The 26,243-nt window shown below is 52.2% G+C and overlaps 1 protein-coding gene across 7 annotated transcripts in view; it reads left to right on the top strand.

Moving 5' to 3' along the window:
* Positions 1-25,419, top strand: part of rarga (retinoic acid receptor gamma a) — a 42,365-nt gene extending 16,946 nt beyond the window's left edge. For 6 of the 7 annotated variants that reach the window (XM_061807421.1, XM_061807406.1, XM_061807400.1 and 3 more), the window contains 7 exons: positions 18,711-18,859; positions 19,069-19,210; positions 20,775-20,938; positions 21,467-21,643; positions 21,819-22,023; positions 22,146-22,304; positions 23,126-25,419. In XM_061807421.1, coding sequence (XP_061663405.1) covers positions 18,711-18,859; positions 19,069-19,210; positions 20,775-20,938; positions 21,467-21,643; positions 21,819-22,023; positions 22,146-22,304; positions 23,126-23,457 — 1,328 coding nt within the window. In that variant the 3' untranslated portion in view covers positions 23,458-25,419. Of the gene's footprint in view, positions 1-7,929; positions 8,369-18,710; positions 18,860-19,068; positions 19,211-20,774; positions 20,939-21,466; positions 21,644-21,818; positions 22,024-22,145; positions 22,305-23,125 lie in introns of those variants that run through there. The other variant, XM_061807439.1, reaches the window with a different exon arrangement.
* The last annotated feature ends 824 nt before the right edge of the window (positions 25,420-26,243 follow it).

Here is a 26,243-nt window from a genome sequence, read left to right as displayed (position 1 = left end):
ATTTGGGTCGCAGGTCCGTCCGCTGGAGGGATTGTCGGGAGATGTAGGAGAGGCTGTAGTCAACCGTCCGTCCGTTTTCGGAGCCGCTTATCCTCACAAATCCCAGCTGTCTTCGGGCAGGAGGCAGGGCGCGTCCCCAACTGGTCGGCAGCCGATCGCGGGCCACGTAGACACAAACAACCATCTACGCCTACGGGCAATTTAGAGTCTTCAATTAAACGACAGCTCTCAGTATAATACATAATATTCATCCATCCATCCATTATCCAAGCTACGTATCCTCGCAAGGGTCACGGAAGTGCTGGAGCCTATCCCCGCTGAACTTTGGGAGCGTGCCGGTATACGCCCCAAGGGACAATTTAGAATCTTCAGTGAGCTTCTTTTTTTTTTGGAGTAGAATGCCGGAATACCTGGTGAAAAACCACACAAGCACCAGGAGAACGTGCAAACGCCATACGGGGAGATTGGAACAGCCCAACTCGCGACTGGGAGGCGGATGTGCAAACTGTTGATGCCGCAACGGTTGAGTGAGACTTTAATTAGCGTTCTGAAACGTAATATATATATATATATGCATATTAACAATGAGCATGAAGCAAACCAAAGCACATTTATTTATATAGCGCATTTCATAAATGGGGTAACTCAATGTGCTTTACATGATTAAAAGCGTTTGAAAACAAAGAGATTTAAACGGGATAAAAAGGACAACAAAATATATTTAAAAAAAAAAAGAATTAAAACTGCGTACAGTGCAAGTAATATGATTAAAAAGTGGAAACACGAGAAAAAAAAGCATTTTTAACCTGGATTTGTTGGCGACTTATTTCATTCCATTTGTTTGCTAAAAGCTGCTTCGCCATGTTTGCTTTGGACTCTGACCCGAATCAGTCGATCTCAGAGGTCGACTGGGTTTGTATTCCGTGAGCATTCTTTCCATGTATTCGGGACCGAAACCATTGACTGATTTCTAGAGCAGTAGCAGAACTTTCAAATCCCTTCTAAAGCTGACTGGAAGCCAGCGCAAGGACTTCCAGATCTGACCGCTTTCTTCTGGCCAGAACCCGAGATGAAGCATTCTGAACGAGCTGCAACGAGCTGTTTAATACTCTTCTTGGGAAGTCCAGTCAGAAGACCATTACAGTAGCCAAGTCCACTTGAGATAAAAGCATGGATGCGCTTTCGCTGGTCTGCTTGACTCTAGAAATGTTCTTCACATGGTAGAAGGCACTTTTTGTGATTGATTTGAAAGTCAGGTCAGAATCAGTCGGAACACCGAGGCGTCGGACTTGGTCTTTGCTTTTGAAAGCGATTGTCTCAAATCAATCGTCTCGGTTTTGTTGTGATTTCGTCGAAGAAAATGTTGCCTCATCCAGTTATTGTTCTGTTTTTTAGGCCGTGGCGCAATACCTCAATTGAAGTGCAGTCATCCGGAGACTGCGAGATATTACTGCGTGCCATTTGCAAAATGAAAGTTTTGACGAATGAAATGAGGCGGGATCTTCATTTTGTGGCAGGGAGCATTAGACACACACAAAAAGAAGGAAAATAGTAAAGCGATGAGATTCTAAAAACCAAATTCCCAATTGAGAAAAATCCACGAGAATAAATCAACTGACATTTCCGTGAGGACTGTCAGCTTTGAAATAAAAATACTTTGTAGGTTACCTCGTAAAAATCGGACGTTTCTCAAGTGAGACGCGGCGGGGGCTCACTTCACACTCTTGTGGACAGTTCAAGAGGAATTTGGTCAAATAGAAGATGGATTCTGGGAAGGAAAACTGCTGATATTCAAGCGTGCTTCATTGTCTTACTTGCGGCTCTCCGACTTGCGTGCGCGCACATTTGGGGGTGGGGGTGGGGTTGGGGGCCACTCTTGTTGAGGTGCCCTTTTCAACGACAATTTTGTGCCACTTGATGATGAAATGTGTTCATGGCACAAGAGTTGCAGCAACCTGCCCAAAGGCATGCACGCTAATACGAGAGCGGCATCCTTCTTTCCTAAATGTTAGCGCACAGGAAGAAAAGGCCTGGCTTTGGACATTCCCCGGGCCCCGTTTTTGGCTCTTTTTTTGTTGTTGTTTTTTTTTTTCTCCTTCCACTTCTTCACCAGGAGTCGTCTTAACAAGGCTGCTCATTGTCGTCAGGAGCGTCTTTGGCCGGCGGACTGAGAAAATACCTTCCGCTGAAAGCCAGTAGAGCTGGAGAAAGGCCTGTGCGAGGCAAATTCAGCTCTCTCAGTTTTTCGCTGTCTCTCTCTGCACAATCGCCCAGACGACACCTTCGATTGTGGCCCGCCGAGCGCCACTGTGCACTTTTGGCAGGGGCGGGCGGGGGGGGGGGGGGACGTTGCAGCCGGCCTGTCTTCGCGCACGCTCGGAGCGATGTCACGGCATCGTTTTGAAACGGGGTAAGACGCCAATCACGCTTGAACTTTTGCACGGCACGAAATGTGTTTCGTAGCCGGGAAGGCGTTTGCTCATCCGTGAGAGGAGTGAGCCTCTTCCCAGGATGCGGGGGGGGGGGGGGTTAAGCTGCTCCCCGTCGTTATGGGAGGCCTTCAAACAAACTTCCAATGAGATAACGGCGGAACACCTCTCGAAGCGTTCACCGGTCGGCGGGCCTGGCCTCCGAGTCAGCCGCGGGGACGTTTCCAGGAGGTGTCCGGTCGTTTCTGTCGGCCCACGCCGCCGTGACCCGATTCCGAGCTCTCCGGCGGACTGTTCAAAGCCCGTCGTCTGAAAATGTGCAAAATGGAAGACGGCGGGATGAAAGGAAACGTCGAAAAGCATTCCGGTCACGGAAAGGAATGAACGACACGTTGGAACGTGCGCTAACAAGCGGCTGCAATCGCTCACCTGCGCCTCTTGCGGAGACGACGGGAACACTTGGGGTGTGTTGCATTTTCATGCAAGGCGCATACGGATTGGAACGTCCGACCCCCACGCAGCTGGCGCTGGCGTTAACTTACTAACGAGAATGCGCCTACACCATCTTCCCTCGGAACGGCTGGAAAAAGGAAAAGTCATTAAAAACGCTCCTCGCGTCTTCTCGTGGGCACTGGTGTAAGGCGAAATGAGATTTGTGAGAAATTGAGGCAAAGGACGTCCAATATGTGAGCGGAACTGGCTCTGATGGGTCAGGGCCATCTGAGCGCAGTGAACATGGCCTGGGTGCATATTTCCTGCTTATTTGGGTGCACGTACATCTCATCATGCAAGTGTGCACGGGCACGTGAGCGCCACTTCCCTTGAAGCATACGTGAGGTTAATTGAAGACTCTAAATTGTGAACGGGAATGCTTCTTTGTCTGAATCTGCCTTGTGATTGGCTGTTGAGCAGTCCGGGCCGTATCCCGCTCGCGCACAAAGTTTGCTGGGATCTCCTCCTCCCAAAAAAAAAAAAAAAAAAAAAGGGAACAAGCAGCATGGAAAATGGGTGGATGGATGAATTTAGAATGACTGCGTTTGTCTGTTTTTTTTTTTTTTTTGTAGTTTTCAGCGGTAGAATAACTTACTGAAATTTAGGCAGCGACACCGAGCCACACAAGCGAATTAGACGGAACTGGATACTTGCGAACCGATGACGGACATCCGCCAAGCTACGGGCGATCCCGAACTCGCTGCAACAAAAATGGCTTTTCGTAACTGTTACTGTACCCCCGTTACAACTACAGGCTTCCAAACACAACCTCGTGTAAGTATGCCAGAATTGGACGGGCGCTTCTTGGATTTCAAAGGCGTCAAAGTCATTTTTGTCGCGGGTCGCCGATACGGGGCCGCAATATCGCCTTCTCACTTTGAAATTTTGCTCCAGATTTGAACAAGACCGAATCTGGCCCCCGGGCCGTGGGTTTGACACCTATTTGGAGTGCCCAGTTCACCCTTTTTGTTGTGAAAGATCACGTGACCCCAAGCTGGCCAAAATAGTCGCAGACAGTCGGAAACTCCCCGAAGACCACTCACGCTGCACTTGCTAACGTCGCAGTTTTTTTTTGTTTTTTTTTTTCCCCCCACTTTTCTTCTTTGAATCCGATACATCAGAAATCAGAAATATTGTCAGAGAGGAGCACCGCTTTCACTTCAGCTAAGGTTTTACGGCCATTTTGATGGCAGCAATGAGCAGAAGGCTGCTGGAGGTCAACAATGAAGGAGAAATTCGGGCCTGTTCAATCAAACGCCGGCAGGAAGTCGTGACTTTTTGCGGCGTAGGAGTTCGCTCCACCGGAAGAAGATTTTGTTGTTCCGCCCGTCACATTTGGATGAACTAATATTCAATCTGATGTGATATTGCATAAGTTCCTGCAGCTCCCCTGATGATTTGTCCCGGCACACCGCGGTCATCCTGTTCGGGGACTGCGCGACTTATAAAATCCCACCAAATCTGAGACAGTAACTAATTTGAGTGGCTAAATATCGGGACCTCTGTCCCCGATTAGAGCGCGGCGCCGGTCAATCTGTAAGAATTTACAAAACAACCGAGCTATGTGGGGACTGACCAAATGTATGCGTTGGGGAACAAATATGGAATCTACCAAGTATCGACGCAGGTGCACTCATCGGAAATGGGAAATAAGTTTACGTGAATTTGACCTCCATTCTTCAAGTACACGAGTCGCGAAAGTCTTGACTTTCCGCTAATTAAATGATACGTGGGCTTAAACCTGATCCGATTTAAAAAAAACAAAAAAAAAAAAAACGAGCCATCTGCCTCCTGTCGTCACGGCCCTGGCGGCCACGATCGGGTCCATTCGGGTGCTCCGGCGCTGGTGACAGCTCACGTAGCGCCGCTTGAGCAGCCTCGCCTTTCATAAACAATTCTGCATCATCTCTCCTCCCCCCCCGGTCGCCACCAGCTGTAAGATGACAGCCTACTGAGGCTCTTCTGTGGAAAGAAATTCCCCTCACGTCGCTTTTTTTTTTTTTTTTTTTTTGAGGCCATGCTGGTCATGATTCACCAAATAAAGCAAGATAGGACAGAAGGAGTTTGTTTGTTTTCCTGACAATTTAAGCACCCAGGAGGTTTTTTTTTGTGCGCACTCGGTGCTGGATGTGCTTCTCCAACGATATCCAGCTAAACCCTGGCGGCTTATGCACTCTCGAGTTCCCTCAGCCGCTTCTCGCTCCTTTGGCTTTTTTTCTGCAGTCTTCCTCTTGGATTTCCTCTTGTTATCCCTTTTTTTTTTTTTTTTTTAAGTTGGAGCCAATCGCCCCAGGTCCGGGAAACTTTTCGGGTGCTCAGGCCTGCTTCGGATGGGAGGAGAGGCTGGCGCTAAAGCAGAGGCCACAAATTCTGCCTGACAAGATCAAGACGCTACCTGTAAAAGCGGAAAGGCGTGGGCGGGCACTGCGGCTCCTGTCATTTGTGAAAAACGTGGCATCGGTTTTAGGGCGTAGGGGCTTTTCAACCCACACAATTTGAGGAGCAACATGCCGCAGAGGGAGAAAAAGGTTTCCGGTGCCAATAATGTTGTGAAAAGTAGCGTTGGGTGGGGGGAGGGGAGCATGTAACCGAGCCGCCGCTAACGCGCTCAGATAACTGGTGCATCTTTCTGCCCATTTTTATTTCCACACGCCGACGGGTGGGACAAGGAGGAGCTGCGGCCCTCTGCAACTTTCTCTGCTCAGTTCGGCAACACCCTCAAAACATGGAAAAAACCAAGAGGAGCTACCGGTTAGCTACGTCTGTAAATCCATGCGTGGAACTTGAATCTGGACCGATCCACACAGTGTGAAAGCATCGCATTCCGGCGTTTGCCGTTTCAAAAGAAGCCATCTTGAATTGGCTCGCACGCCACTTTGTTGGCAACTGTTCGGCTGGAAGCGGCAACAATGTGTCGGATACGTCTTATCTGTCGTCGGCATCAGTAGTAAAGCCTGATTTTCTTGGACTTCAACACAGGTGTTTTAGTTGAAGGCCACTTGCTTCAGCTGGCTTCCTTCTTGCCTGGGGGGGGGGGCAACACATGATCATATCACAAGCGGCTACTGCGAACAAAAGCTGCCGTTTTCCCTGCGCACGCAGCGACGTCACACAATATCAGTTAGCAGCCGGCCGGGCCTGAAAATAAAACATTCCCCAAAGGCGAAAAACAAAAGCGCAGGACAAATCGTGCGGTCGGGAAAAAAATGCCTACAGGGAACTTTTTCAAGTGCTCATGGAGGGAAGCGACAGAAAGCCATGAAGCCCAAAAACAGTGAGGAACCAGGGCAAGATAAGTTCTGGGTGGCGGTTTTTCTCGAGTTCAATCTCGGGCCGGGGAAGGAAGGGGAGGAGAGCGGGGAGCCGGCGACCGGCCCGGGTCAGCGGCAGAATCTGGAGATTAGATGTCCAAAGTCACGGCAGGCCCACAAGTGGACAAAATGGCTCGACGCGTTTGTCTTCTGCTCTCCAACACAGTAAAAGCAAACAAAACGGGACTTGTCCAATGTGGCCCTTCAACGTGGGTTTCGCCCAACCGATGCTGATATTGCCAAAGTGCCCTCGTTTTCCAGCACGGGAAGGAGATGAAAGACGTGCGTGAAAGCAAAACGTGTGAATCCCAAATATGGAACTCGTGCTCGGGATTATTACATGGGAAGCGCATCTGGAGCAGGAGCAATGGTTGCGCAGGGAGAAACAATTTGGACAAGAAACTGCCAACAGAGGCATCCTCGATAAGCATTTTCTCCTCTTGTTGCTGTCATAAAGCTTCCACTTGGTGACCCGACAAGGAACCGATGTGGTTGTTGCAACAAAGAACGCGTGCGCGTCTACACTGCCAGACGCCGACGTGAGCTGCAACAAGTTCTGCGCTGGACACCGAGGAAACGTTTGGAGGCTGCGGGCCGTCGCACCCGAGATGTGAAAGCGCTTTATCTTTCGTGACACAGGAAAAGGAGCAAAGCGTTCGACGCAGAAGGAGGCGGAGCGGCGCTGGCGGTTTACGGAGAGCCGAGCCAGCAGCGCAGATTGACAGGAAATGGTGTCTTTTGCTGCCTGCCGGGCTGTACCACTCGTACTGATCCGACAGGGGAGGGGCGGACGTGAGGAGCTCACAGACCCCGGCCGGCCACAGTATGATCGCGTATCTGCCGTTGGCTGCCGTGCAACAGTTATGACCGGGCGGAGCGCCTCCGGATTTGCGTTGGGCCGCTCAGCCCTACGAGGCCGCGGCCGCGCGGTTGGAATGGGATCGTAGGGGCCGAATGAAAATCAATGCGGAGGAAAAAAGGCTCTCAAAAGTCAGCTGACCTTCCCCCCAATCCATCACATTTCCATCTGGGAGCGGGGGGGTCAAGTGAACGTGCGGCAAGCGTGTCCGACGCACGGCGCGTTTGTGTACCGGCGCTAGTCTGCCCGTGGAAATGCGCTGCAGGGATCGATTCGTCAGCGTTGGAGCTGCCCATCCTCTGTTCTGTCGGAAAAACTCAGCGGAGGGAGGGAGGGACTTGTCCTGGCATCTGGTTTCCGGGTTCAACCACGGCACAATCCGCCCCCCCCCCCCGCCCTTCCTTGCACTCTCGTTCTCCTACTCGTGATGGACACTCATCTTGCTAGTGGTCGCAGTTTAATGTTGCTACGATCAGAGACGAAGATTCACCGGAGGTAGTAGATTGGGGGGCGGGGGGGGGGGTCATGTTTACTGCAGGGCTGATTTGGGGGAGGTGCAAAACCAAACAAACACCCAAACGAAAGCAGGACAAGAGCACAGAGAGCAGTTTTGAATGGTGCCTCGCGGGAGGACCGAGCGGAAGTCTGCGTTTGTTTTGCTTTCAGGCTTGAAATAGAAAAGACGACAGTAAGTGGCCCAAAATGGCAACTAAAGTTTGCTGCTGTGAGCACATCAGCTCTTCCTCCTGGGCCGGCCCCCGATTCCGACCCTCCCTCCCTCCCTCCCTCTCTCCTCTCCGGCATTCTCGCTCTCTCTCCTCCCCCCTCCGTGAGTGTCACACAGAGGCACTTGGTTCACTCCGCAGTGTCTGAGTCTCAGGGAGAAGTGCGAGAGCCCGTCCGTTATTTAGCTCCGTTACAGCGGACGGGGAGTAGCTCGGGCGGGAAGGTGGCGGGGGGCGGGACGCCAGAGGCACGCTCGGCCCGGTCCGGTCCGGTCCAGTCCCGCGCCGCTCGAGCGGATCTGCATTCCGGCAACGAGAGACGAGCCGGGAGCGGGAACGGCGGCATTTCCAGCTAGCTGTCGCGGCGGCGGACCAAACGACAGCGAGATTTTTCCTGGGGGGGTGCCATGTTCGACTGCATGGAGGCGTTGGGAATGGGCCCCCGCCAGCTCTATGACGTGACCGGCCGCGGCACATGCATGCTGCGGAAGGCGAGCCCCTTCTTTGCGGGCTTGGACCCCTTCGCCTGGGCAGGCAGTGCCAGCGTTCAGTGTAAGTGACGTACGTCCTGTCTGCCTTTCTCACGTGACGTGACAAGTGTTCCTCTGTGGCGCACGCATTTACCCCTAACCCCCCCAAACCCCCCCCGGCGGACTTTCTTTCATAGCTGGCTTGTTTACCCCTCGGGGCTCGGCTAAAGGGGGGGCCGCCGAGCAGCCGGGACGCTCTCCTGGCCTCCTCCTCCTCCCGCAGATGGCTTTGAGCTGCTCAGCCATCTGAAAGAAACTCTGTGCTATGATATGATATGATTATGATTACGCTCAAAGTGTATGCGAGCGAGCGTGTCTGCGCGACTTGCTCGGCTGGCCTTAATCCACATTTCGACGCCAGGGGAAAAAAAAAAAAGTTCTGCTGTTGCTTCCCATGAAATGTTCATGACAAATTGGAACCTTCTCAATATTGCAGATGATAAAAGTCGAACGTTGTCGGCCGCGGCAAGGAAGAGGTCGAAGGTTTGTTTACGCTTTTGGATACTAGATGGATAATGATATTCCTCTGGAGTCTTAACACGAAGCCATGAATTAATCAGCAGATGAATTATTGAACGGCCAAATGGATGAATAAATCACAAATGCGGAATGCGCACGGGGGAGTTTTTTTTTCTTTTTCTTCTTCATCCCTCGGTCGTCTGATCTCGTCCCTCCGACTGGGACGACGGGCCCAGCTGTGGCCCAATTCCGTGCCCTGTTGCTCTCTGGGAGAGAATATGGAAGATGATTCAAACAAAATGTGTGAAGGAAGCCAGTTGTGACAGTGGAAAGAAACCTTTCAGACGACGGGACCGTTGGGTAAACAGAATCGCTCTCTGGTCATTTTTCACGGAGTTCTGTCGGGCCATTCTCCCGCTTTTTGTTGTCGGCTCGGGGCGGGGGCCGTCGGGTCATCTGTCTTCATTAATCGCGGAGACGCCGGCGTTTCAGTGGCCGTCGTGCACACTGGCTCAGCTTTAATGAAGACAGATGCCCTGTCGGGGGGGGGGGGACGGGACTCCTCACGTGAGGGGAGTCCTGATGATAACAAGATGAGATTTGTTTATTTAATCAATCGGCCATCTATAACCCCCTCTTGAAGCTCACTCTGGACTCCAGAAGTGCATTTTTCTTTCCAGCTTTGTTCTGGAGAATCAAAGAGGCAAATCATACAAAGAATAAAACTGTCCCGAGAAGCTGCCCCGAGGGGAAGGGAGCGGAGTCGAGCGAGCGGAGGCTGCCGTGGTCCGCTCTTTCAAGTCCAATAACCTTTGGAAACAAGGCCGGTCCCCGCACGGCTTCGGCAACTTGCTCCTCATTGTCCTCGTCGCTGAGGCTGATGAATTGATGTTTGAGCTTGATATCTCATTAGACGCTCCAGCTGCACCGCACAAACCGGCACAATAAATAACCGCACGCTTTGTAAAGAGTCGCAAAATGAATTTGCGCTCCAGCGTTGTCGCTCGGTCAAAGCGATTGGAAGAGTCGAGCTGAGCGCTTGATTTGAAAACGGAGACACAAAGTGTGCAAAGTGCCATGGAAACAAAAACATTGGTCCAAGCCGCTTATCCTCACAAGGGAGCGACTGGCTGGCGACCAGTTAAGGGTGTAGGCCGCCTCTCGCCCGAAGTTAGCGTCTCTTAAGTCTTGCTACGGAACACATTTTGTAGGAACGATTGGAGGATTTCAAAGTGCGTGGTGGGTTTTCCTGTTTTTTTGTTTTTTTTTTTTTTCACCAGAGGGAGTCGTCAGTGTCAAAGGTCGGTCGGGGGCTGCCGTGCGTGGGGGACCCGTTCAAGCATCTTGACTCGCGTAATGCCCTTAAGTGCCTTCTGCCACCGACCGGGCCGGATCCGCATCCGCATCCGCATCTGCATCTACTGCACGTGCGGCGCCTTAGACCCACAGATAATGGACGCTGATTTCGACATACGTCAATGAGAAGTGAATTAGTCAAGCGCCAGGGAAGCCGTTTGAGGGAGGCCGAGCCGAGCGACCCGTCGTCTCTCTGTCGATGTTGATTGGCGGAGAAGAATGAGGCAATTGCACTTAGCGCTCCTGCGGGGTCACAAGGAGGGGACGTCTTTCTTTCCTTTTTCCTTCTTTCGCTCCCACCAAAAGGAATCCTTTGCTCCCAGCCTTCCCACATTTGGGTCTCCACATGGCGGCGAGCGACGTGCTGTAGGAACCGGCGGCCTGCTGAACTGATCCGCGTCAACTGGTGCGCGATGGCCCAAACTGCTGGTTTTCAAGGCAAGGTCGGAAAAGTCAGCGCTACGTTCATTTGTTAGAATTCCAAAAGATTCAATGAAAAGATTGGAGTGCCTCAGGATAGAGGGCGCCATCTTTCTTGTGTGGTGGGGGCTCCTGTACGCCGGAGAGTGTTGGGGAGACTTTTGCTCCAAAGCGCGAAGCTTCTGATGAGGACTTGTCCACGCTGCTGTCGACGTCAACCCCGTGGATCCTTTCAAATGAGCGTGCTAAAGTTAAAAGGGTGAAGTAGTCGGCTGCTCCGAGGTCATCGGGGCGCGATGGCTGCGAGCGCCCGGCGGACTCTGGCTCGTTTGACTCAACTGTTGTGCGGCGAGCAATGTAAAGCAGCTTGGGTGCCGTTTGCACTCACTTCTTCCACATCCTGATCCTTAATGATTCTGCAATTTATGACACAGCGATGGGTCGGCGCCAGCAGACATTTTTCTGCTCGCGGCTCTTTCTTTTTACCGTGCGAGTCAATCTTACTTGCAGCCTTTGATAATTGCGCCTGCCGTGTTATGTCACCCAAGACTATTAGTATTGCTGAAGTAAAACCAGGACAATCTTGTAGTTTCTGGCCGTGGAGGACTGAAGTCTTCCCTGCTGTCCACCTTTGGAGGGGAGGGTACCTAATGTTGCGGGCAGAGAGTGCTTGCAAGAAGTGCTCTTCAGTTTATCCGTACTTGAAGCAACAAAGAAGGAACAAAGCCGCGTCGAAAGAAACAGAGTTGGGCTGTTTTCAGCTGCCTCCCTTACAACAACGGCGAGCCCGCTTTCACGCGCCGGTCCGCTTCCACACCGACGACACGTGACGACGGGCACTGCGCTTGCGTATGTGGCATCCATATGCAAACGCCTCCACGTCAACGTGCCTGTTTCGGCTGGCGTTTGGGCACCTCAATCGCTGCGTCCGATCCAGAGTCAGTCACTGTGCCGGGCCGGATTCCGCAGGGCTGTGTTGGAATCTGGCGCGACCCTGATGGCAGTTTATAGCCCCCCTCCAGCAGCGTCACGTCGCACTGGATCGCAGTCCTTCTTATCCGAGCTATTACAAAGGGAACCGAAAACTGGGAGCTGCCGAGCCCACCGCCTTGCAAAATGTGGACTTTTCAGAGTAGTTTGCACATCTCATATCTGGCTGCTGCTCTTGTTGCCCTTTACCGAGAACACGACCCCTCCCCCTTGAGGCCTCTTTCTACTCCCGCGGTTGACAACCCCCACATTGCATCCCGTGACTCGGGCCTCGCCCCGTGCAGCGCCTCTGCCGCCTTCTCGGTCGATTTTGCAGCAAAATTCAGTCATTTAGGTCCATTTGTTCCAGCAAACCCAGTTCCACGGTTGCCTTCCTCGTTACAGAAGGGAAAGCAAACCTGAACGAGGATGAAGTCCTTTGAACGCTTCTCGCCGGACCGCCGCAAGGGTGTCGCAGGTCCCCTGCGGTTTGCCTTCTGAGCAAACAGGTCTGCAGAGGACGCAGTCAACGCGGGACTGCAGCTCATCCTAGAACGAGAATCCCGTTCGTGGACTTCGGCTCTGCGTTCAACACCGTCGTCCCCGAAGTCCTGTCCTCCCATCTTCCACTGAATTGACAGATCCCTGACAGGCACGATACAAGAGATGAGGTTGGCGGACGCCACCTCATCCACATGCAGTCTCGGCACCTCCTCCCCCCGTCGTCCTTCTCCCTCCGCACGAACGTCTCCACCTCGACTCACGTGGCAGTCATCGGTCTCATCGAAAGTGTGACGGGAAGTGGAGAGGCCCAAGGCCGTAGTGACGCCTCTGACTTAGAGACGAACTGCTGTACATTTTGAAAAATGCACACGAGTATGAAGGCAAACTCGGCGCGGGATAGCCGCATTGACATCAGCGCGGTCGCCGCACACGCGCCACTGTGAAGACGACTTTGGGCGTGGCCAATTGGCCAAACGATGATGGCGAGCTCGCAGCATTTCGAAGTGGACGTCACCTCGCAGCCATGTGTGACGACAGCACGCCTCTTGCAAGCGACAGCTTGTCTCCAGCCGCCTCTGGGAAGATGGCGAGGGCGAGACGGGTCTCCCGGTTTTTGCAGCCGGGAACGGTGGGCGGCTGATGTTTTATAACCATTGTCCGGGTTTTGGGGTTGGAGGGTGAGGGAGGATTTCAAAGACGACGTGCTACAATCTGCAACTGGAACGTCGCCCATTTATTGCTTGCTTAGCTTATTTCATTTACGAACGAGTGAGGGCCAAAGTGTTTGCAAGCCGGTGATTTGTGCCGAGACGCCAAGGAGACACATTTGTTCAAAGCAGGGAGGAAAACAGGAGAACACGTTCACGTCTTACGGCTGCTCGGTCATCCCGAGTCTCCCCGAGCTACCGTCGCATCTTTGAGCCAAGACCACAGATTTCTTTGCCTCGCTGTGAACTCCGCCAATAGATGTGGAAACGTCCCCGTTTCTTTTAGTCTCGGGTTGTGTTCTATCCAGATTTGTATTTCTTTGCTATTTCCCAGCCACAGTCATGATCTTGGCCTTGGTTTCCTTTCCCGGTGCCGCCCCCCTTTTGATTGCTCATGCATTTATAAATTCCCTCCCCTTTGCTAATCACTCATCAAAGGCTGCCATTGACCAGGTTTCGGATTCAGAAGGTGTGAGACAAGAAGCGCATTCTGACTTTGCGGACGACGCGTTTGCGAGCAGGTACTGCAGGTGTGCCACTCTGGCTACCGACGCCTTCTCTTCACCGTAGGCCAGGATGTGTCAAGTCGAGCTCCCGAGTTTGAGCGTGTACGCAAAAAAAAAAAAAACAGAGGAAAGCGCTCGGCTACACTGACGGACGGCAAAGCAGCGAGCGAGGGGCTGCCGGGGGAGGATTTTTGGCTTTCTTCAAGAATGCCGAAGGACGGCAAAGTACGCTCGCATTCTCCGAGCGTGGACTTGGTCGGTTCTTGCTCTTGCACTCGCGCCACACATGGGAACGATGCGGACTTACATATTGCCCTTAGAGTCAATCGAAGGTAACACTAAATGGACTTTTCTTTGTGGCAAAATGTTCAGGGGGGGGACTGTGGTGAAGGTTGTTGCTTCAAACCCAGCCCATCTGAGTAATCTGTTGGCCAAAAAAAAAAAAAGTTCCTCAGATGAGCTCAGACGGTTCGAGTAGTTGTTTGTAAGGCAGTTTGAGGTGAGGTTGTGCCCATTGTGACCGTTTGCCTTTCAGAAGTCGTCACGACGACTCGGATGGCAAATGATTCAGGCACCGGAAAGCCGCGGCGGCTTGTTGGTCGCTCGCTCACTCGCACTCGTCATTCTTCCTCTTGCGCTTGGTTTGACTTGTTTGTTTCTTTTGCCGTTATTTTGCTATCTGCACTTGACTAGTGAGAGAGAGAGAGAGAGAGAAGAGAGAGAGAGAGAGAGTGTGTGTCTTGCAGCCTCTCTGGGAAGACTTTCCACCAGATTTTGGAGCGTCCCTGTGGGAATTTGGGAAGTGAGACGTCACTTCTATTGATTGCACGAGGAGAGAGCCTCACTCCTAATCCCAACGATGGGGTTGAGGTGAAAACTTTGAGTTCCTTCCACACTCACGCAAGCAGGCCCTAATGGACCTTGAACTGGAAAAGTCTGTCCCCAAAGATGGAATTGTTCAAAACCTGTCAGCGTCTAAAGGCCGCCGGGCCCTGATTGATTTCTGACTTCAGGGGTGTTTCTCAAGGATTTTGTCAGTGAGGTTCGGTGGAAATTCAAGAAGAAAAAAGATTGGCAATGACTGGTCCGACTTGAGGCTCGCGTGAGCGCGTTTTGCTTCCCGAACGGGTGGGAGTGAGTACTACCGTTGTTGGTTTACATCGACCTCCTCCGCCCTCACTTCCTCCGACAGAGCGAGGCTGCAGCCGTGGCCGCGCTACTTCTACTTTTTCTAGGTTTCTATTGTTGTGGAGAGGAAGCAATAGCCATTGAATGAGCGCTAGAGACCTTGCCAGAGACCGACAGGTGAGAGCCGGTCTGGCCACAGATGGCCAGAGGAAGTCTGGAAGGACGAGAAACAAGCCCAGGTTCAAAGGCCGCTTGCGGGCTTCCCTCCACGACTGTCTTCTCTCCTTGCCCGGGGTCCCGGTCTGCTCTCCAGTCGCCGAAGCGACTGAGCGCTGGGGTCGCCGTGTTCCGATCGGCTGGAGCTCGCTCGGCACAGGGACGAGAGGCCGCTTCTGTTGGCCGTGAAAATCCGCCATCCTTTGCTTTTAATGACACTTGCTCTCCTTTGCCCCTCCCCGCCTGGTTTTATTTTGACGGCTCCTTCCTCTGGTTGTGTGCAAGGACGTTTGAAGGAAACCTTTTTGCTGGCTTCGCTGGGGACAGACCGTTTGGCGTTTGAAGCCAGCTCGTCTGTGTTTGGCGGGGTCGGGAGTTGCGGGAAAAAGCGACGCTCGTTGCCAAATGTCGCTCGGCTTGGCCGACTCCATCGAGGAAATATCAAAAGGCTTTTTTTTTTTTATGAGGGGCAGTAAAGAAAAAAAAAAAACGTAAAAAAAAAGGCCTGTTTTGAGTGCACCGGCTGACTGCAAGGATAATTGCCCTTTTTCCCCCAAATTGTTTGCCTCATAAAGTGCCTGCGTTGTTTTTCCACTTCATGTTGAAATATCAATTAAACGTGCTAGTCTTTGGCATCTCTTAGGCGCACTTTTTCTCACGCAGGGCGCGTCGTACTCGACGGTCCAAGATTTGGTCTTCGGCCACTGTGGCACCTGTGAGCAGATCCGAAAATGTTTTACTGAATGTGTTCTCGGCTTGTGTGATTCCCAGGCCCGTTTCTCTGGTTTCGTGGCTTTCTGCTGATTCTAGCAAACGGGTGCGAATTCCTGGATGGCTGTCGTGTTTTTCCACAACTGCTGAAGCATCCTCGAGTGTCTTTTTGTCACTCGGGAAGGCGCCCAGTAGCCACAAAGCCAGGGTTGTGCAGAAATGCGACCGGTTTCACAAATGGGGAGCGCGGGTGGCAAGTAAGGAGGTTTCGGTCGAGTGAAACGGCGGCCTCCTCCTCGTCTCCCGTAGGACTCGACTGCGGTCGAGAAAGCGTTTCCTACCCTTACTGTGTGGGGCCCGAGCCTTGTGAAAGTCACACAATGGCCTCTTGATCGACTTCTGACGTGAAAGCTCGCAGGTGACTCAAGTGCGCGCCACAGAGCCGGAGCGCTGTGGGAAATGTAAGCGGGACGTAGCCGTAGCCACAAAGGCGGTGACGGAGATCCTCAGGAAAAAGTGCTTCCAAACAAAACGGGAAGGAAATGAGTGTGTTGTGTGTGGGACCTTGCAGCAGAGGCCTCAGAGGGATGGCAGGAAGACGTGGGTCGAGAGACAAAGAGGAAGGTGGCACGGCGGCAAGGGTGCGGTACTTTCCTTTCCTCTTTTAGGCCTCCGGCTCTTCGGTGGAGATCTGCTTTTGCGAAGGCAAGGAAACCCGCAAAAGTGCCAGCAAGTCCTCGAACACACGGTTTTCCTTTTTTGCCCTGCCCCCCGCCCAATCTGTTCCCCTCCTGCCTGCCCGGTGAAACAACCCCCTTTGAGCAGAGAAGCCCTAATTTGTCGTCCTCCCTCCGAAGCTCACGCACGATGTTACTGCTCAGCAAATTGCGTCAGGAAGGCGCACAGCTTTGCAGGCTGTTTAATGAAAGGTAAAGACGGAGACAAAGGATTCGGCATGCCCACGCTCGCCGTCGCACGATTGGCGGGAACATCAACATAATGAGGGGATTTTCACGCCGGTACGCCGTCCGCAACGACACCTCGGTTCCCACGCTCCCGAAAAAAAAGATGCGCTCGCACGGACGACGGGATCTGGAGGCCGATTGCGAAAGCGTTCTTGTTCCGGCGCCAGAGCGTCATATGCTGTCGCAACACCGAGCGCGAGCCTCGTAGTCACGCCTTTGCTCACTCCCGTTTCCAGTTTGGCCGACAACAGGCGCCTTTAGTCTTAGCGGAAACTCCGCAAGCTCCTCTTCCTGCTCGCTGCCGTCATCGTGCATCTGTCTAGCCTGAAGTAGATCGAGTGACACGACCCAGAATTGAAAATAATTGACCTCCGTCAGGTCACCCGCAGATAAAGCGGCTGCTATTTCCGTCTGTTAATATTCCCTCTTAATGAGGCTAATGATTCCACCCTTTCCCCGCCGGTCCCGAGGACATAAGTGGATCCTTTTGTTGTTTCTGAGCTTGTTTGTCTTCCCGGTGTCGCCGGTCCGCGCGTGGACGCATGAAGCCGAGAGCCCGTTCCCGGCCGGAAGCCAACAGTGGCGGCGAGCGGCAAGTCAGCTCGGCCGCATCCCTCCTTCTTCTGTACCCTTCAGAAGCCGCCACCACCTGGGCTTCACCTCTCACCCTCTCATCTCATCCGTCCATCATCAGCTCACAGGCCCGCACTGCTGCTAAGATTGTCACGCAAATGGCGCCCGAGGCGTCGAAGCGCCGAGAACCGAGGGCCTCTCGTTTGACAGGCTTTTGTTTTCCGAACAGTGACGAGCTGAGTTGAGGCCGCCTCCTCTCACTTTGGCGCGTTTTTGGCTGAAATGAGCGGAACGAGCCCGAATGAGGTCAGCAAAGCTTGGAGGAGCCATCTTCAAACTTCCTCGGCTCACGTTTGAAGATGTCGCCCGGCGACCCGTCATCTGGCCGTTCGGGAGCCTCGTTTGATTCCGGGTTCCCGCCGCGTTGACAAGGTCGCTGCGATCCCGTCGAGTTAGGAGCACCGCTGGAGACTGCCGGCGGCTTTTTTTTTTTTTTACCTTCAGCAGAGTGCGCCTTTGAGGGACAAAATGAGTCAAATGTATATAGGGTTAACAGATGTTTGGGATGGGCACTTTGCCCTCCCATTTCTGAAGACCGGGGTTCAAATCCCGACCCCGCCTGCGTGGCCTTTTCTCCGCTTTCCTCTCAGAGCCTAAAAAAAATTGCCCCTAAAAGTGTGATTGCAAATGCGGTTTGTTTCCGCGTGGCCTGCGATCGGCTGGCACCCAGTTGAAGGTGGGCCCCGCCTCCCGCCAACAGATGACAGCTGGGAAAGCCACCCTTGTGGGGATAAGCATCTCCGAAAATGGATGGATCACTGAGCTTGTCGTTGGCCGCAACACAAGCGGGACTAAAAATGGTCAGTTTGGTCTTGAACAAGACTTTGCCTCGCTGTGCCCCCCCATCCTCCTCTCTTCCCAATGGAATTGCTCCTTTGTTCTTTTTGAAGTCCCCCCTCCCTTGTAAAACTCCAAGCTGGTGGTTTTCGCGGCAGCCTCGGGCGTGAGGGAGGGGAAGAAGGAAAGGGGGGGGGGGTAGGTTAAGTTTAGGCTAACCCTCTGTGCTTTCCATTGAGGGCATTGGGGTGAGGTGGCTGTTGTAAAAGTTGGAATTTTACAGCCTCCCTGTTTTTATTTTATGATTGGCCTTTTTTTTTTTTTTTTTTTTCCCCTAGCCAGGGAGCTCCAGCTGGCGCGAGCGTGAATAGCTGCCCGAGGTGACCGAGTCCCAATAAAGCCATGGCCGGCCGGGCCGGGGCCTCCGGCCGGGCTACGGGGGCCACGGGGGGCCGCCTTTATAGGCCCTCTTACGAGCCGAGGCCTCTATTAAAACCTGGCGGGACCGAGGCGAGGAATTTAGGGCCAGGAAACAAGAGGAAAATGGGGTTTGTGTCAGGGGGCGGCGGGGTACCAAGTTGAAGGGGGGGTTGAAGTTTAAGGGTGACTAATGGGGAAAGTTGAAAGCGGTGGCGGTGAGAAGGGAGCCAGCTCGGTACCGCCAATGGAGAGTCGAGGAAGCCGAACAAATGCGGTCGGTGTCACGTACGGCGCGGACAAGATCCGATTAGCCAGCCGGGCCTTCCGCGTTCGGCCGCTTTTGGGCCGCTCTGTCTGTCGCGGTCGACGGCAAAAACGCTCCAACGCTTTTGGCCTCGTCACAGCCACGTTGCTAATTTGTTCTGGGACTCGGAGGTCGGTCGGCAATTTTAGTCACCGCTTCGCCGCTATTTGTACACGTTAATGTCAACCTTGCTCCTAGATCTAAATGGGCCATATTCAAGCGGGATATAGACAAGAGAACTTGACTGCCGTTAGTGACGTCGGACGCGCTGGTCTTCCATTTTGTGCAGCCGTGGAGACGCAGAGCAGCAGCTCCGAGGAGATGCTGCCCGGTTCTCCGTCTCCGCCTCCCCCGCCTCGTGTCTACAAGCCCTGCTTTGTGTGCCAGGACAAGTCCTCGGGGTACCACTACGGGGTCAGCTCCTGTGAGGGGTGCAAGGTGAGAAGATCCCGCCGCAGTAAGACTTGGGAAAATTGCTTTGCTTTCCATGAGTTGAGGAAATGAAACGGCAAAGAGAGAGAGAGGGCGTACAACTGCAAAGTTTAAAAGTAGAGCTCGTCTCAAGGGGGGGGGAGGGGGGTGCTCCCCCCTCCCAATGAAATGTCACCGAATTTAATGGCTTGACCGTCTCTCTCGCGACGCTTCAGGGTTTCTTCCGTCGCAGCATCCAGAAGAACATGGTGTACACCTGCCACCGAGACAAGAACTGTCAGATTAACAAGGTCACCCGCAACCGCTGCCAGTACTGCAGGCTGCAGAAGTGTTTTGAGGTCGGCATGTCCAAGGAAGGTGAGCCTGCCGCAGAAAATGGAATCCACACATTGAAGCCGTCTTCCTCGCACGTGCGCTTCACGTCGCTCTTGTACAATTGGCATCACCCACAAAAAGAGTCTGACCTCAAACAACAAAAGTCAGCCGGCATTTTGGGATCATCTGGTTCCATTCTCGGGGTTGGGCTGTTTTTGTTGGTGTTGTTGTTGTTTACTTTGACTTTACTCATTGAAATACTCCGGCGTGTGGGAAAGGAGAACCGCACTCGCAGATGCAGCGGTGAACACTTCAACCTCAATGCAATAAGCGCACCCGCACAGGAGCTGCTGTTGGCCACAGCTCACAGCCAGACGCTCACGCGCAGACTCAGCCAGATCCGGCAGTGACTCGGTGAGGGTTGCTGTAAGTAAGAGGACTCAATTATATGACTGAGGTGTGCAGTATTCTAGTGCTGCTTCAATCAAAGTATGAATGTCTGCCAGAAAGAAGGGGAATGAACATCGCGCCAAACAATTTCGCTCTGACTGAAATGATCAAAAATGTCATCTTCAGCAAACGAAGGCAAATTTCGCCACAAGAAATTGTCGTAAATTTGCGTACGCGTGAAACGGAACACGTGACCGCGCGTCGTCGCCACTTTGAAAGCTTTGGCTGTGTACGCCTCAAACCTTTGTGCGCGATCATGTGACCGCCTGGCCCCATTTGACCTGTCAAAGGAGTCAAAGGCAGCTCGTTGGATTGACGAACGAGAGTCACGTGACAGGAAGTCTATCCGGCAAACCAAAACTATTTCTTTTACCGTAGAAGGTGCAAACGTCAGTAACAGATGAACAGCAAAAAGCGGAATTTAGCAGAAGATAACGGAATAAAGCTTGTAGCGTCTCCTTAACACGACTCACGTGTTGCATTCACACGTAAACTTCATCCCAGAACCCAAGGAGGGCGTACACGTCCCTGCCCCGCCCCTTCGTGGCGTGGAATCAACTCGTCGCTATGAACGTGCAACTTAACTGAGCTAACTAAGAGCCGGCATTGCGCGTGTGCGTAACGTGGGGGTGGGGGGCTGTGGGTTACCGTGGCGCCGCTCAGATTTTTTTATTCCCGTCGTGTGACGCCGTACTTTGACGACAACGCGGGCGGCGGAAAAGCTTTCCGTTTGCCGTCGCGGTGGCAGAATTGGCAGCGTTGGCACAAAGAAAGATGCGTCGGGCGGATGTCGCGGCCCCGGGGGGACGCCCGCGGGGTCCTGGTTTTCTGTGGGACGTACCTTAAGACCGGGATCACATTGTGCCTCTGCTATTCGTGGATATCCTGAGAGGAAGGAAAGAATGGGAGGATGGAGGGAGAGAGAGAGGAGACGGGCCTATCAAACTGATAGCGAGATGGACAAGGACGAGAGCGGCGCTAAAAGCCTGACGGGCGGCGCTGAAGGAAACGTGTTGAGGGCCACCTCGGGCGGAAGGCAGCAGCGCTGAAGGAGCGCCAGGCGGCTTCTGTCACGTGTCGTCGCGCGCGCAAGACGACTTTTTGTCTTTCGTAAGGAAATTTGCCTTCTTGTTGTTGTCACGGTGGTGTCGTGTAGCGGTACGCAACGACAGAAACAAGAAGAAGAAGGACGTGAAGGAGGAGGCGGCGCTGCCAGAGAGCTACGAGCTGAGCGGGGAGCTGGAGGAGTTGGTCAACAAAGTCAGCAAAGCTCATCAGGAAACCTTCCCGTCGCTCTGCCAACTGGGCAAATACACCACCGTAAGTCCTCCACCCACGCGGGGGGCGCTTCAGGTGCCAGGCGTCTTCGAGACAAATGATTGTTATCATTCAATGCGAAAATGGACTTGCTCGCATTAATAATATATTCTAGACTATTTCTATATATTATTTCTATATTATTATATAGATTTCTTTTATGCGTAAAGTATTTGGAGTTTTGTCATTTTGGAAGTTTGCCGCTCACGAAGCAGCCCCCCCAAAAAAAAAAAAAATTGTTGCTGACCCCTGCCCTCATGCATCCCCTCCTTGCATTTTTTCTCCCAACTTCCGGTGCATGCTAACGCTCAAGCGCCGCTGACAGTTCCCAATTCGCACGGACTGAAGTGCGCCACATCTCATCTCTCCCGATGAATTCAGTTGCCATCTGGGCGCCCTCCCGATGATCGATGCATTTAAATCGATTTCAGCGCTTTGACGGATGTGAAATGTAAACGCGAAGCCGCTCGGCTCGCTGCCGGACGCGCTGAGCCGATTCTTGTGTGTGTGTGTGTGTGTGTGTGGATTCAGAACTCCAGCTCGGACCACCGCGTTCAGCTGGATCTGGGTCTATGGGACAAGTTCAGCGAGCTGTCCACCAAGTGCATCATCAAGATTGTGGAATTCGCCAAACGCCTGCCAGGTTTCACCACCCTGACCATCGCTGACCAGATCACGCTTCTCAAATCAGCTTGTCTGGACATTCTGGTGAGATTCTTTCTTTTCGTGGAGTTGCCTTGTAAAATGAACGAAATGGCCGGTTCTGATATGAGGAAATAGTGTCATCTGTTGGGCACGGCTGGTAGTGCAAGAGGATTCGCCGGTCGTGTCGTCGGTTTTGAGATCCGCGAGGCACCAGTTAATCCCCCCCCCCTCCTTACAGATGCTGAGGATCTGCACACGCTACACTCCAGAACAGGACACAATGACCTTCTCTGACGGCCTGACTCTGAACCGGACTCAGATGCACAATGCCGGTTTTGGACCGCTGACAGATTTGGTGTTCGCCTTTGCTGGCCAACTTTTACCGCTGGAGATGGACGACACCGAAACTGGGCTCCTCAGCGCCATCTGCCTCATCTGTGGAGGTAGCGCGGCCCGCTTTGTCGTTGTCGGTTGTTCGATGGGGGGGTGAGGTTACCATTGACGCCATGCAAAGGTTGAAAAGAGTACTAAGAATGGGTTCCCTCCCTCTGCATTTTTCCATCAGATCGTATGGATCTGGAGGAGCCCAAGAAAGTGGACAAACTGCAAGAGCCTCTTCTGGAGGCGCTGAAGATTTACGCCCGCCGTCGTCGCCCCAACAAGCCCCACATGTTCCCCCGCATGCTGATGAAAATTACGGACCTCCGGGGCATCAGCACCAAAGGTAAACTCCGCTCGTGTTTTGATCGTCGACAATCGTGGCAACAAACAAAATGTGCCGTCCCGCTTTTGACAGCGGTCGGGATGGCACCTCGCAGGCGCTTCTTGGAAAAGGCAAAAAAGGTTCCGCGTTGTGAATCTGACGGTTCACTTTGAGAGTGTGCCTTGCTGCTTACTTTGCATATTTCCCCACTAAGCAGTATTCGTAATACAACAAGCGTCCCGAAACCGTTGATGCCGCTTCCACTTGCAAAACCTCATGTGCGATTGCCTGTACCGCTTATCCCCACTCGGGTCACGGGAGGCCCCTGAACTGGTCGCCAGCCAGTCGCAGGGCGCATGGAGACAGACGAGCGATCACACCTCGGCGCCATGGCCGGTCTCCAATGAACGAGTGAAGTTTTTGGGATGTGGGGGGAAACGCGAGAAAAGCCCGCAGGCACGGGGGTCGGGATTTGAACCCCAGTCCTCAAAACTGTGAGGCCCGCGCTCTAACCAGTGGCTCCACCTAATCAAGAAACGATGAAAGGGATTTTTAATGTAGATATGAGGCAGAAATTTGCTCTGAAAAGGATTCATCTTTCATCTACTGCAGGGGTGCCCCCATTTTTTTTTTTTTTTTTTTGCCCCAAGATCTACTTTTCAAGCTGCTAAACTCCTGTGATCTGCCTTTTTTTTGGGGGGAGGGGGGGCAGCGAGATTAAGGTTCTGAATGCAATTGCGCTACATGACGAAGCTTAGTGGTGCTGAAGTGCCATACGCGGTGACCTAACACATACGAGAAGATGAATACATATATAACGTTTTTTGTTTTTGTTTTTTTAGGTGCGGAGAGAGCCATCACTCTGAAGATGGAAATCCCCGGCCCGATGCCTCCTCTGATCAGGGAGATGCTGGAGAACCCGGAGGCTTTCGAGGACCAAACGGAGCGCAACGACAGCCCGCCGCCGGCCCCCGCCCTCGCGCTCAAGCAAGAGGCCGAGGACGAGGACGACAGCTGGGCCACAGAAAACGGCAGCGAGCCGTCGCCGGGGGAGGAGGAGGAGGAGGAAGAGGAGGAAGAGGAGGACGAGGACGACGACGACGAGGACGACGCGGGGAACGAAGAGAGAGACAGCGACGGGGAGCGGCGGGGGGTCGGGGGGCCATCGATTTAGACGGCAGCAGGAAAGGCCTCGTCGGGGGTGGCTCAGTGAACAGCCCATTTCGTACACCGGCGCTGATTGATGACACGCACATAGATCAATAACCTCAGCCCATCTCGCAGCTCGGTAAGAAAGCCCCCCCCCACCCCCACATCCTGGTGTCCTCCATCCGCACAGTGCAGCCTTTGGAGTTTAGAAGCATTCAAGTGTGGTGACAAAAAGAAGGAAGGCACGCTCTGGTGCGTCCACTCTGGTTCTTCCCATCCGAGGAGGACAAAAAACACATTTCTACAAACCAAATCGCATTCTGTTCATCTTTTTTTTGTTTGTTTGTTCTTAATGTGTTTTTCATTCCTCAACACACACACACACACACACACACACACACACACCGTTCTGGTTTAATATGACTTTTCGTTTATTTTGAAGAGCTTTCCCGCGGAAAGCAGAACGCAGACTAACTGTCGAGCGGGGTTTTGATTTTGGGGGCAGTGGGAAAGGTGGGGGGGGGGCCTCGCTGCGGGTCAATCAAGCTCTTGTCACCTTCCTATGAATAATCGCATCTGAGAAGCTGGCAGCAAACTCTTTTCAATTCAAAGTTTGCAAAAGTTCAGACTTTGGCTGAAGGATTTCCACTCGCGGCGGGTCTTCCGACCGCATTCGTTCGGATGTCTCGGACTCACACTCCATCGTGCGTACGTGTAGCCATTTTGTACGAGACGAATGCGTGGGCGTGTTCAGCCGGCAATTCCAATCAAGCTCGGAGCTCTTTCCGGTCACGTCGACGGAAATATTGAAAGACGCCGAGGGAGAAACAAGACCAAGAGCGACGGAACACGCGCGAGCAGGACAATTCTCACGGAAGAAGAAGACTCAGGGCTTTTCGAAGAGGACCAAACACTAGCTGCTTGCTCGTAGGCAGGCACTAGAAAACGGCAATATTTATGTGTATTCCTAGCTGTGTACCAGGAAGTCTGAGCGTGTACTTGCCGGCGTCCGTGCAACACGCTGCCTTCTCGTCCCTAAAAGCCATCATCGTCATCGTCATCATCATCGGCGCTTCTCCTTTAAGTCTGCAGGAAAGTGATTGTTTATCATTTGTATTGTTGCCAAAATCACTCATCTGGCCAGCAGGCGTGGGAAAGGCAGCAGAAATCTGCAATTGGACTTTTCTTCTCTTTCAAGCAATACAAAGTGACGCCACGAGAGGGCCCAAAGTCGGTCATTTTTTTCACTTGTGTGGATGTGTACGCACAGTTTAGCCAAAATGATTCACGCAAATGAGTATTTTTGGAATGTGTATATCTAGCAGGAAATGACTTAAGAATGTGTTGATTTCTTTGTTCCTATTTCTCTTTCCGGGCGTGCCAACTGTACTCAAACTTGTTTCTTTCCCACCCAAGAAGACATTTGAAGATGCAGACTTTAATAAGAGTCGAAAGCGTTTGAACGCCAGCACTCCACTCACAAAATGTTTGGATTCGCCCAAGTGAAAACAAACAAAGGTCGTGAGCTGGAAAGTGAAATGCCGGCCAATGATTGGCGTGCGGTGCGTTTGAGTTTTGACGTTTTTTTTTGTTTTTTTACCATCACCCGATCAGTTATCCGTATCCTTTACAACAGAGCAAAATCCGATTGACCCAATGAAAGTCGACTCCGAACGGATCCTGGCTCTGAACGACTTTGGGCTAACTGTGCGTCTTTTTTTATTTTTATTTTTTTTAATTTTGATTTGTATTTTATTTTTTCCAGCCATAGGAAAGTCCGCCGTTACGCCGCCGTCGCGCACTCGGGAGTGTTTTGGTGTGATGGCTCTCGGCTGGCCTGTTTGCGTCTCCATGGAGACGGACGACTTGAGGTGATGCTCTTTTTTTCTGTGTTGCGTAGCCCTCGTTTATGTCAACTCTTGTTATACAATACAAAGAAAAGCCATATAAACAGTAAGAGGCACAATAAAGTACTTTTTTTGTGAGACTCGTGGACACTTTCATTTCAGCGACGACAACAACAAAAGAAAGTCCAAATGTGAAACAATTCCATATAGACTGAGCAAAAAATGCAAACAAAGTGTCGGATGCGCGACTTTGAAATGGGAAATGCAAGAAAAAGCACATGAATAATTGTTATGTTATTTCAATTGTTGCATTGGCTTCGTCGTCACGTTGTGACAAAGCGGAGAGGGCTCACAAATCCTCCACGACTGGAGCTGTGTTGCTTTTCTTCACATATATGGACTTTACTCTCGTATTCATTTTACTAACAAGTTTTTACTTTTGCCCCCTGATATATATATATATATTATACTAACCCTATATTTACACGTGCAAGCCTACTTCCTAACGCTAATTTACTCCAAATGGGATTGTTAATGTTTTTCAACTTCCACAAGAATTACGGCACGGCGTGAAAAACACATCAATAGAGAAAGATTTACATTTGAGGTTGGAAAAAAAAAAAGGTTTGGATGGGGCATCTCCAGAAGCAAGATGGCTGAAGTAGGCAGAAACGGGTCGGAAATGGAAATGGCCGGATCGTCATCGTAAAAATGTATACATGTAGTTAGTTATCGCGCATACAAGGAATTTGTCTCCGTCGGTCGGTGCCGCCCCGCGACGACAATTCAGAACAAAAAAAACAACAAGAGCATCGAAAAGTCAACCACATTGTTGTGCACAGAACATCCAGCCATACATTTTCTTTGCCGCGTATCCTCACGAGGGTCGCGGGGAGTGCTGGGACCCATCCCAGTCGTCGACGGGCAGGAGACGGGGCACACCCTGGACCGGTCGCAGGGCACA

This window comes from Syngnathoides biaculeatus, chromosome 2 (genome assembly GCF_019802595.1).
Source record: "Syngnathoides biaculeatus isolate LvHL_M chromosome 2, ASM1980259v1, whole genome shotgun sequence".
Lineage (NCBI taxonomy): Eukaryota > Metazoa > Chordata > Actinopteri > Syngnathiformes > Syngnathidae > Syngnathoides > Syngnathoides biaculeatus.
Note: the sequence above shows the minus strand (reverse complement) of the source record. Positions and strands in the feature narration are given on the sequence as shown.